This window comes from Taeniopygia guttata, chromosome 11, assembly GCF_048771995.1.
Source record: "Taeniopygia guttata chromosome 11, bTaeGut7.mat, whole genome shotgun sequence".
Lineage (NCBI taxonomy): Eukaryota > Metazoa > Chordata > Aves > Passeriformes > Estrildidae > Taeniopygia > Taeniopygia guttata.
The window spans coordinates 13663212-13675980 of record NC_133036.1 but is presented as its reverse complement, the minus strand read 5'-3'; the positions used below and the strand labels follow the sequence as shown (position 1 = coordinate 13675980).

Below are 12769 nucleotides of genomic sequence, written 5' to 3'. Positions count from 1 at the left end.
ATCAGAAGAATGCTAACACAAAAATGACAGTGGGTGACTCATGTTCAGGCAACCACTAGAAGACCTGAATTGACTTCTTGGACTTCAGCATCAAATTCTCTTACTATCAGAAGCATCAAAGAAAGGTCCTCTCTTGTTTTCCATATTGAGTATACATTCAAACTATGAACCTGCACCTGAGATCATTCAAAATACCATGCAGAGGAAGGTAACAAATACACTTGTATGAGAGACTTATTCTGCTTTGTAATGCATTAGTGCAAGTATTTGTCACCTGAGGAAGACATTAAGACTCCACAAAGCATGGGTTAAGATACCTTTTAAAGCAATGACATGAAGAGAAAGGCAATAGCACAGATCATGTTCCACCTCTGCAGATGCTGGCAGTCAGCTGTGCAGCACAGACCGCACTCACGTGCACACATCCTGGCTCTGCTGAGCTTCACTGGCATCGTGGTCTCTGGGGCTCTCAGCTTTTCTCCCAAGTAAACAAGTCTATTCATCATCCCTACTGTCAAGCAAAAGCATGTTCACATGCAAACATGCTGCTGCACTTCAAGGTAAAGATAAGGACATGCCAGCAGCAGCATCCCCAGGTGCCAGGTGAGAGCTGCCCACAGGCTGCTCCGTTCCGATCAGCCGGCTGTGTTTATCCGGCGGCACGAGCCCAGCAGCTCGGGAATGCACCTACTCAGGTCAGCTCTTACATGGATCACTGACTCCTCTGTGTACAACAGGCTCCCTGAGAGCATCCCCACAAGCCCTCTCCCACCTAGCACCAGATGGTAGCAGTAGAAAGTATTGGGAAAGCAAGCAATGAAGAAAAAAATTTAAAAAAAAGGAGGATGAGAAGATGACACTGAAAAATTCAATAAGAAGGATTATAAGTTTCTTTTTTGAGGGTGTTGCGTGTGTGTGTGATTACTTTCAGTTCTCTTGGACAATGCAAAAATCAGTGGTAAATTCCTGGTTCTCAAAAAGGGCAAACCACTACTGACTGCATTTTTCAGCAGTCACCAGTCAGTGCTCACTCCATGAGACAGCACAGAACAGGTTCCCCAGCTCTCAGCAGCCTAACAGCTGAAGTCAGGAATTTACAGAAGATGATGTGGGAAAGGAAAGGGAGAGAATCAGCCCCTGAGCTCTGGGAGGAGTGCCCAAAATGCTGCCTCATATTCCAGTCCCTGATGGAATTCCCCACCTAGAATCCCAGTTTGAGCCTATACAATTATGCATTCTGAATATAGCATATAAATGTACACTTGGGTTCAAAAGGAAACACTCAGAGATCAAAAGTCTTGCTCACTTGATAAAATGAATGAGATGCACTAAAGTTAGTAATTTTTATGACTAATGATTGAACATGAATTTGACAGCTTTATTTCTAGGTTTGCATTACCTTCCAGAAGTATTCTTCAATATAGCAAGTGCATCAGGGTAGCCATCCATATTGTAATCTCCAATGTGAAGTGTAATTGGAAATGAAATTTCTGCTGAAGATTTATCATTTTGATATGGTACAAAGCCCCAGACTGTGTCTTTATTTCTAAAATCTTGCAAAACTGGAATCCACTGTAAAATAAAACAAAAGAAAAAGAACAACTAGGTAAAGAAACTATTTTTATTTATTTAAACAATGGAGTTCTATTTAAAACAGCTGACACCACTTCATCAGGATTCTTAACCATTTCCAAGTAAGGATTATTTTCTAACTCTGTCAGCAAAAGAAAAAAATAATTTGAAGTATTTTTTTATGCGCTCAGTTATTCCAGAACAGGAAAATATAGTTAAGGTTGTAAGAATACAACCAGAACATGGAAACATTCAGGAACATCTTAACTGAAATTCAGGCCTGCCTGGAATTTCTAGTAATCTTTAAATTTAGGTAAGACCAAGCTATCAGGGCCATGAGATCCTGAGTCTCATTTTTTTTTCCCTGGAATTGCAAAGCAATGCAATAGGCATCAGTAAAGCTGGAGGATGGATGCAGCCTCTTGAGATTTGTGGCCAACACCAAATTGCTGGATACTGTCATATGCTGCAGGACAGGATGGCCATTCAGTGGGGCCCTAGAAAGGCATGGGCAAACAGACACAGCTACAGACACCCTGTCTGTGCCCAGCTGGGTACAGCTCTCCTGAGGGAGGGGAGGGTTAAGCTGGGCACAGCAGCTTGGGCAGCAAACCAGCTCTGCACTGGAGCTGCTGCCTGTGCTCCTGCTCAGGATGACCCAGGAATGCTTTTTATACAGCACTTGCTCATCTGCATCTGGGTTCTGTGTCCAGTTTTGTGCCCCACAGTTCACAAAGGATTTGAGAATACTAAGTGTGCTCAGAGGAGGGTCAACAAGATGGTCAGGCACTGAGTATTTCCTCAGAGGGCAGGCTGAGGACATAGGGATAGTTTGGAGAACAGAAGATTTAGGCAATCTTGCAATGCCTGCAAGGAGCCAGCTGAGGAGATGGAGCCAGGGTCTCTACTGTGATACATGGCAGAAGAGCAAGAGAAAATGGTCAGACTGACATGAGGGAGGTTCTGACTAGAGATAAACAATCTAATTAAACAGCAAACGAGGCCCTGAGAAGTTGCAGGATCTTCGTCCTTGGGGGTTTTCAAAGTCTAACTGGACAAAGCTCTAAACAACATGGTCTGAATTCAGTTTGCTCCTGCTTAAAGCAGAAGGCTGGATCTCCTAAGGTTCATTTCAGCTTGAACAATTTTATTATTCATGGATATTTAGAAGTTCAAGAGCTTCAATTCCCCTCCTATATCCCCAGAAGCATCAGATACTGAACTCTTTGATAAGAAATTAAGATTAAAGTATCAAACTGAAACTACAAAAGAAATGCAAAGTATAATTTCTCCAGGACAAGAAATAGAATGCATCTGCACTTACTTTCCAAAATACTGCCGAGGTGCTAAATAAAAATTTATCTTAATTAAAATCAAGGTAATTTTGCAAGTGAGTATGAAGCTGAAGTGCCAGGGTTAACATTTCAATGCTACAGAAAAAACATCAATGTCATTTTAAAAGTCAGAAGTAATTTTATACGTCAACTAACTGACAATGACTTCAAAAGGACAGAGGGGTGTCATCTCAAAGGATCGCTATCACCAACATCAAAAGCTCTTAAAAAATCTTACATGTCTCTCACCCAAGCCTCAATTTAACTCTTTCAGGAACCAGAACAAGACCCATGACAGTATCATATCCTGCCATGGAAGGACTCCCTTGCTGCACAATCCAGTGGTCAAAACCATTCCTGCCACATGGCAATTGTGACTGCTCCCTTGGGATTACAGACAACCACAGGCAGATGAGAGAAGCCCCCAAAATGCCTGCAGAAGTGCACTGAGGTGGCTGCTGTGTGGAGCCCAGAGATGGCTGAGAAGCCTGGGGCAGTCCTGCCTGTCAGTGCACAAACCCAGTGTGTGCCACGGCTCTGAACTGAATCCTGACCTGCAACACCCACTGCAACCCCAAACCTGACATCAAACACACTTGGGCCCTCACACCCCACAGCATGCACATGTCTAATTAGTCACTTGTGGTTGCTGAAGCTTTGCAAAAATCTAAGAAATAGAAAGTAAGGACAATACTCTTACTCTGAGGGAAATTTTTCAGCGTGTTTGATTTCTTAGCACTTGTCATGTGGAAGACAGATGAAACAATATTATTGCAAAATAGTCTAATTTTGAAAAACAGTGTTTGAAATCAGAACCATGAAATATAATATAGCTTTCACTTCACATGGTATCATTCACACAGTCATTGCAGTAAAATCCAATTATATCCATCATATACTTTCTAAATGTTCCCAGGTATGGTAATACTATCTTAAAGAGACAAAATTAAAAATGAATTTTTAGGCACAAATACAAATTTGTTTCTCTTTTTACTCTATTCAGAGTGATTAATAGAATGCAATTTCACATTCCTAAGGTCTACAATGAGATACAAAACAACAGGTGAGCACAACATCACCTATTGCTACCAAGCATCGGCACCTTTGATGTCACAGAGCAAATCCATCCTTGCCACTGCAGCAGCTGTGGGACTTTTCCCAAAAATAGCTGTGTAACATTCCAGAACATCAGCCTTGTTTGATGCATAACCAGATCACACCCCAGCACTAGCTGTAACTTACTCACAGTTTACATTCAGAATAATCCATGCTTATGGTGAAATTCCTTCTGTAGATTTCTAGTACAAACTCCACTATTTTGTAATGTAATGCAAAATTAATTGTTCCTGTGCCTTGGGACATATAGTTGACATATAATGAAAATGTGTTTGCCAACAATATAAATCTCCTACTTATTTTGTATTTGATAATCCAGACAATTACTTTAAGCTTCATGTTTGCTGTTACTATGTTAATAGGAAAAGACTGAAACTAATTTTTAATTTCTAAGATAGAAAAAGGAGAGTATAATGAGGACACATCAAGCTATTTCTTCCAGTTTTCTGATCATATGATTTCTCCTACACAGCTCAGATGAGAAAAGACAAAAAATTGAGTAAATGTATATTTAAAAGAAATTTTAAATGAACATATAAAATTCAGTCAGAAATCAGATTCACTTATTTTCTCTTGAATTCTTCTGCATAGCATCACTGCTAACATCACTTAAAACATTTATATAGATATTTTAGATCTTTCAAATAATGATTTGTAGGATAATACAGGAAAAATATTTAAATGTTTGAAATTTTAAACTCTTCAAACATTTCTTTTTCAAGGAGTAGAAAAGAGAATGCTTTCCTGCTCTGTGAAAGCAACATCATTTTCATTTTGAAAAAGATGTGGGGATTTGAGAAAAATGTAAAGCTCCTTGCAGTCACTGTCAAGGGCTCATTTCTTACAAAGTCCTCACTCTTCCATACATTAGTGAAGGCACTTCTCTTGCCTGTGAGCAGGTCTGTGAGCCCAGCCTGTGGGATCAGTATGTGTCCATTTTTAAATTATGGCCAGAAACCCAGGAAGCACAAAACCCACCCCCAGCCAGCTGCTACTTGCAGGCCACAGAACACAGGCAGGGAGCCAGCTGCAAGTCACAAAGCTGGGAAATCAGTAGCCCCTTCCTGGGCAATGCATTTTCTGGGAATGCCAAAGATGAGCATCAGGAGTGGCCTCAAAGAGCTGCCCCAGCACTAGAAGTAAGACAAGTCCCTTCCCCAGGGCTCCTTCTCAGTGCACTGCAGTTCAACTGCACACAGCAAGTAACTTGCAGGATTTCAGCATGCATTAGGCTTTCACTGCATGCAAGGGCCACCTGAATCCCTTAACAGCTGAGGAAATTACTGTGCTTTACACCATTAACTTATGGTGTTCAAAGCCCAGAAGATGACAATCCACAGAAAAAAAGTAACCAAAGCAGTAAAAGTCATGTTTTCAATTCTCACAGCCCCCAGCTGCTTTTACAAAGAGAAGCAACATAGAAATGATGAGAGGATCTTGTAGAATATGACATTTATAAAAACTACAGCAGCTGAGTCCATTTCCGCCTTTAATCTGTTACACAGGAATGAGGAAAACCTTCTGACACTGACTGACTGCAGCTGATAATCGATGCTGTCACCTCCCTCTCTAGCCTAGAGGAACTGGGGTTTGCTGCAGGATGCACTGCTGTGTTCTACTTCAGACCTGCTCCATTTCCAGGAGGAATAAAGCTATAACCTTCCAATTGTACAGAAAAAGGTTATAAGAATCATCAAGCCCACAAAGAAACTCTCAGATGAAGGGACTGAAATAATAGTGTTTGCCTCAGGAAACAAATGAAAAATCATATTGAATACTTGGCAAAATTAAAGAAGAATTAGTCATCTCTAAGAATATCACAGTATCTAGAGTTCCTACATTAAACAGTACCAAGGACTTCAAAACATTTCCCAGATTAGACTGTAGCTATTGCAGGTGAATTTAAAGAAGTCTGAGGTGTCCTAACACCTGCCACAATCTGAACCAGCTTATAGGATTCCACTTGGATCTGACAGCAATTTTGCTGTTGCTATGGAAACATTCCCATTCCTTTAAAACCTTAGGAGGTCTGTATCTCCTTAAGCCACTCATGTGTATTTTGTTGGCCTTTACTTCTGCTCCACCACCTCAAAGAAAAGAATCTGAGCTATTCCTAACACTTACCCTCCCACAACCAGCATCACATAAATTAAAACCTATGATGAAAGGTTATCCTTGAAATAATTCTCCTAGCTTGGCCTGGCTTTCCAGTAGCCATCCAGTTGGGCCCAATGACATCATGAGAAATATCCTGACAGACAGGATCTTACTGGAACAACTCCAAAACCTGACATGCCATTGCCCGCCTCTCCTCAGTGTAAGTTTTAGAGCCACTAATTGTACAGATGTGTATTTTTACTTTTATGCATTTCATCCCACAGCATCACACACTATTCATGGAACTGCAGTAACTGTTTCTCATTTGGTTTTATCAAATGCTACAGCAAATAAGCAGGAAAGACAGAAACAGCCCAGCAGGCAAAGTATTTTTTATAAGATTGTCATCTCGTTTGAGATCTTTCAGATTTGAGATCAATTTCTCAAAAAAAGAAAAAGGAATTTTGAAAACAAGAATTTGTTGCTACATGCTTAATTAAAAAATAAGCCACAAAAACTGAAAAAAGACAATAGAGATACAATGTCTTCTGTTTTTTCAGTAATAGACTTGCAATTTCTCCGTTTCCCACAGATTCCCCACCAGTTGCACAAGGGATACCATCCCCTTGTTGAAACACATTCTGCCCACTACAAGAGCTCCTTATTGTTTCCATCAAACTGTAAAGTGATTGGTAAACAGAATCTATGTCAGTCTGTTACCACAAAGTTTATGTTTATAATTTCTCATTAAGAGTAACTGATTTAGTCAAAGCTTATCATCTGACCTCACAATGACCAAATTCAGTGAAATGAAACATTTTACTTCCAAATAAATAAAAGACTTGACATATTTGAATAGACTTCTTCCTGAAGGAAGCATGCAAGACATGGGAAAAGCTGAAGACATATGAATGAAGACACTGATACTTTTCACTGTTTCAGAACAGAAAAGAGATAAAGTTTCAAAAGTAAAAAGCTGCATCACTTCCAGATGAGTGCAAGAAAAGAGTATTCTAGATAGAATTCATTAAAAGGTTAGACCAGAACAAGTCATTATTGCATGCCATTTGATACTGTCATTTTTAATTAAAGTCATTCTAAAAATAGGGAGGGAAAATTGCTTTAACGTTTCTAGGTGAAAGTCCAAATACTTTTTAATACTTTTTCCTACCAGAGTGAGAATCTTTTTGATTCTTTGCTGTTTAAAATAAAGGGGCAATATTTAACTGCTAATTTTTATCTCAAAAGTCATTATCACTTGGAATTTTTTTTCAAATTGAAGCTACACAGTGAAATTGCTAAATTGAGTAAACAAATTAAATATAGGTTAAATATATGATGTATTTGTGGCTAAGTAGTTTGTTCAATCTAGTAGTTTTTATTGTCAAAAAATTAACTTATGAAGCATGAAAAAAACTGGCTGCATGCAATGTTGAATCAGAGCAGGTTACAATAACAGACTATCTTGAAAAAATTCTGACATTATGCAAACTGACCCACACTTTCCTCTGCCACTACTGCACCATTTCCTTTTGGGAACATACCCTGAACAACAGGATCCTCAGACCCCGCTACTCCTGCTGTTTGTGTGGGGTTCACTTTCTACAGTGAAATTACTTTAATTTGGAACATTTGTCTCAAGTTTACTTGAGGAGCAAAACTCAAATGCCTTTTAATTCTTGTATTACAGAGTAAGGAAATAAACTGAGAGCTCAAGTGCAGCTGTCCTTGGCCAAGGAGCAGCCCTGGCACTCCCCTGTTCCAGCATGTGGCCACAGCCTGGTTCTCCCCAGAGCAAAGCACTGCAAGGATCACAAAGTGAGCATCCACTTGCTTTGTGCAAAGGCTCTGACCCTGAACTCAAGCTCTGCTGTACCCCAGCATCCAGCAATGCTCCAATCCATTGGCTGTGTTCTGTGTGTAGGGGGGATGAATGTAAAAAAAAATAAATCCAAACCAAAACAAGGAACCAACAACCCACAACCAACCAAACAGTGTGCACAGCCAAATGGGGCTTCTGAGAACAGAGCTGCTGAGCTTGGAAGGCTAAAAGATATAAATTACCAAATTTAGAGTTATTTCAAACTCTGATGTCATGTTCCATCCCAGTCATCCCCCCTGCACTGACTGGGAGCTCTGTGCTTTCCTTTCCTACACAGAGTGATTTTCCTCACTAGTAGGCTACAGCTTGTGTTCTATAAATTTTGATTCTTTAAATGAGAAAATCTACACTCTAGACTTGGGCTACAGACTGTAACAAGTTCAACTATAAATTCTGAATTTTAGATCAGAGGGTTACTTTTAGCACAAAATTCAACTTAAAGTTTTTCAGTGAGAGAATAATCAGTAATTTGTAACATGGTTAGCAACATGTATGGCACACATTGTAATTTTCTCTGAGTACCCTACAGTGGGTTTTGCTGTCAGCTACAAGCACTTTATCTGTCACCTTGGCCTTCAGGTTCACATTGCAAAATATGAATTTAGTAAAACATTTATTAAGCCATCCAACAAACATCTCGTTAATTTACTGTATGCTGCAACTTTTTTATAAATCAGGGCACTATAAATACTTACACCAGATGATCACATACTTAAATAAATGAACATATAATAATCTATTCCATGAATTATAACCATGTCTTTGAAAGCCAGTAGTGTCATGAACAAACAACCCTCCAACAGTTTAACAGATACCCAGTCCTAAAGATACACAACCTAAAAAAGTGCTCTATACCACCTGGAAATTTACTCCATTAATAACAAAGACAAAGTAGAAATTAGGGGTAAGAAGTGTGGGCAGGTTCAACGATATATGTATGTGCATATGTAATTTTACTCTAAAATAACTCCTTAAGTTAAACTAAACAAGCTTATTTGAATTAGATTTGTTTCCAGCTCTTAGCACAAACCTTGCTTTTCATCTCATGCTGGAACTGTTATGTTGCTTCGAATGCAGTGTTTTACAATCAGAAAGTGACTCTTCAGGAGCATCCATCATTTCTTTGAGTAGAATTATCCATTATAAAAAATTCTAGGACTCTCTTCCACTAAACCCGTATTTTTTTCAGATATGGAATGCACAAGTAAATAAATACAAGTCTCTTGTATTCTATAATTACAGGTGAGGAGGTTTCCTTTGTTGCCTGAAAATTTTTATTATTTCATATAATTTCATATACACAGTATTTTGCTTGGTCTTTCCTATTCCAAATTCACATTACCTGGTCCAATCCCAGCTTGGTTAGGTAGATGGCACTTCTTTGACATGTTTCATCTTCACAGACTGGTAATAAATGTTCACTTTGTCCATCCCCATCTATCAAACAGAAAAAAAAGCCTGTCAGCTTTGTATCTGCAAAATCAGAAACCGTGTTTGTATGAAATAATCAGCTGTGAATAATTTACTCCTTATTTAAATGTGAAAAATTACATGAGATAAACTAGACCTATTCAACATCCTTAACCTAATAATTTGAGTCTTTTGTTTGAAGATTGCCTTACCCATAATACTGAGAGAATTTGAAATTTTACTCACATACTGAAAAGAGTAAGGCCTTAGTAATTTAATCCCTGTGTTCAGTTGGGAAAAAAATTACCTTTAATACCAATCCACCATTACAAGTCTACCATAAAAACTTATTTAATTTTCTGAACTAGTTTTAAGCTCTTGTGCTGTCAGCAAGACTTTAGGAAGAGTCATGAGTTCACAAGTAATATCTTAATCTGTACTTAACACAAAAAACACTAGAGAGTTGATTAACAGAATGGCTAATAAATCCCAGGCTTACAGAATTAGGTAAATTTGAGTAAATTATAGGTTTTCAAAAATGTTCTTTAAGCACCTTTAATCCATGCATTTCCAAAACCTTTAGTAGAATAATGACCTTTTAATATTTAAACGAGCAATGACTATTTGCATCTAGAGTTCTGACACGCAGAGCATCGAGTGGGGAAAAAAGTAATAATTTACTGTCCATTATCTACTCCAGGAGAGATCTCCGTGTTGCCATGGTGACCTTGCAGCCCTGCCTTCCTCCCAGGGCCAGGCCAGCAGTGGCAGCTCCCTGCCTGGGCTGGCAGGGCACAGAGGGAGAGGAACACGAGTGCCAAGGAACAGCAGCAAGAACTGCTGCATCGAGAGCCTGGGCTGCCAGACCCCCTCCAGAACCACAGCTGCCTTGTCATGACATGGTACCCTCAGCTCAGGCACATTTCAGGCAATCCACTTTTCCAGCACATGGAATCAAAGCTCACAGTGTAATAAAAACAATTCACTTTTTCATCTTGCCCTTTAGCCCATACAGTTCTGAGGAGCTGAGTATTTCATTCAAGATAACCACAGTGATCACTGTGAACGCTAAAATACAGAGGTCCTCATCTGGCACATTAATTACTTGAATCATTTCCACCACTGGATTTTATATTATACCCATAAAATATTGCAGGTTACAGGCACAAACATCCTCTCAGTCTGGCTCCCTGACAGCTGCTTGGCTATCCCACAATAAATGTAATTTTTACTGGTCTGATGTTTCAGAAAAGCAGCTTATGAACATGCTACAAAATAGATTTCTGTATGAACCACAAAGGTGCTGACAGCACCAAGGGGTCTCAGGCACACCTACTGCTTGGGTTTGCAGAAATCCAAACCAGCTTATTTAGGCAAGTGGATTATGTAAAATTGCTTGATGAAATCTCCTGAGATAATATGCAAAAACCAGATCATTTGCCGGTCACTGAATCCCTTACTCATTTTCCAGTCCAGTACTGGCCCCAGCCCAGAAGTCCTGTCATACTTTACCAGCACCATAAGAAAGGCTTTCCCAGCCTGCCAGCCCACAGTTCTGTGAAGCCAGAGCTCCCTGTGGGGCTGTGTGTACATCTGTATCTCTGCAGTCCCATTTCTGGGTCCCTCCCTTATTCATCCGCAAGTTGGGAGATGGAAAGGAGGGTTATAAGGGGAGGAGGAGTGATGAAAATATCAGACTTCCCCAAATATCTCTAAGTGATAAAGCCAAACTTTTAGTGGCTTCCTACATCCCATCTGCCTCATGAATTACTTTACCTCACCACCAAACCCCTCCAAAATCCTCATGGCAGCTCTCTTCTCCAGGATAGAGAATTTAGGATATGAAGTAGCCTAGGTGATAGAAATCCAGTAAGTTCACATCCAAAGAGACAGGAAAGGGAATTCCCACTGAACAGAGAAATCAACATAGCAATTATTGAATCTGACTGTCTGAAACTAGCACCCGCTTCTGAAGGTGTCTGGTTTCCATCTGCAGCATTCAAGAAACAATTAAAACATGTTACCATCTTGAATCCTTGCTTGCATTAACAGATTAAAATGCCATTGGACTACAGGTTTTTTCTAAACTTAAATGGAAGAAAGCATTCAATTTGCAAATTAGAAACCATGGGAATATTGAAGTATTTGCTAAAATTGAATTAAGTTGCAGAGATATGTTTTTTGAATATGAAATGTAAATTAAGTTCTAATATTTTAAATACATTTAAGTTGCAGAGATATGTTTTCTGAATATGAAATGCAAATTAAGTTCTAATATTTTAAATACATTTCTACAAAAGTTTCAGTCTGAATTGATTTTAGAAGCTCTTCAATAACACACAAGGACAAAGAACCACCTTCCTCTGTTTGAGAAAGGGAGAAGAACAAGGATGTTCTCATTTTAAATTATGCTGTGGAGCGGAGGAGAATATAAAATGTTTGATTCTACTTATAGTGCAAACATTCATCCTGTTATACCAATAACTCAGTTTGATAGTGTGGGTAGGTAATGTTCACAGTAGGGCAGGACATTGATGAAAACACCCTGGGAGCTTTGAGGAATAACCAATCCATAGGACAGGAGGGACAGAACCATAATTAGACATGAAGCCATCACCTTATACATGAAGGTGTTGTAGATAAATTACGAGCTCAAGACTTGATTAAAATATTCAGTATGATCAAAGAATGAATAAATGAAAATATGCATCAAACACCATGCCTTTATCCCCACCAACTGAAAATACTATGATATATATTCCATATTGGAAGGCCAGAGTTTCCTCAATTCCTTTGACCAGAAGATAAACATCCATTTATATAATTTCTCTTACAAGATCATGTTTTCAGTTGCAATTTCTCTTCAATTCTGTGTAACAGATATTTAAGAATCCAGTAGTTAAAAAAATAAAGTTCAAGATAAAGAGAAAAATCTGTTGAAAAATTACAGCAGTTTTGAAAAAAAAAAAATTTATTTTAAAAAGAAATTTTATCAAAAAACATCCTGAAAACAAGATGAGAGGCCATTCCTAAGTTGACACATATCAAATTATTATTGTATCCACCCCACAAAAGTTTCTCACATAAAGAGAGCCATACTATAGAGACTGGACTGATTTCCTTGGATTTTGTTTGTTTGGTATTTATTTTCCTGTTTTACACTCTGTGCTCAGCTGAATTTAAAGATCACAAAGACGAGATATAAAAACATGAATTCGGCACTCAGAGTAGACAGAACAAATGCTAAACTTAAAAGGTTTCAAGTAAAGCTCTAGCATTGAATATGTAGCTGGAAATAGGAAATCAATGAAACGAGAATATCTTCTGAGTTGTAGCAAAAGAGTTTAAGAAAATCTTA

At 38.7% G+C, this 12769-nt stretch overlaps 1 protein-coding gene across 1 annotated transcript in view; it reads right to left on the bottom strand.

Moving 5' to 3' along the window:
- ITFG1 (integrin alpha FG-GAP repeat containing 1) overlaps window positions 1-12769 on the bottom strand; it is a 71814-nt gene that overhangs the window by 26023 nt on the left and 33022 nt on the right. Inside the window, exons 9-10 of the mRNA XM_002194441.7 lie at window positions 9344-9438; window positions 1400-1572 (exon numbers count right to left, since the gene is read on the bottom strand). Of these exons, the coding sequence (XP_002194477.1) occupies window positions 1400-1572; window positions 9344-9438 (268 nt within the window). The remainder of the gene's footprint in view (window positions 1-1399; window positions 1573-9343; window positions 9439-12769) is intronic.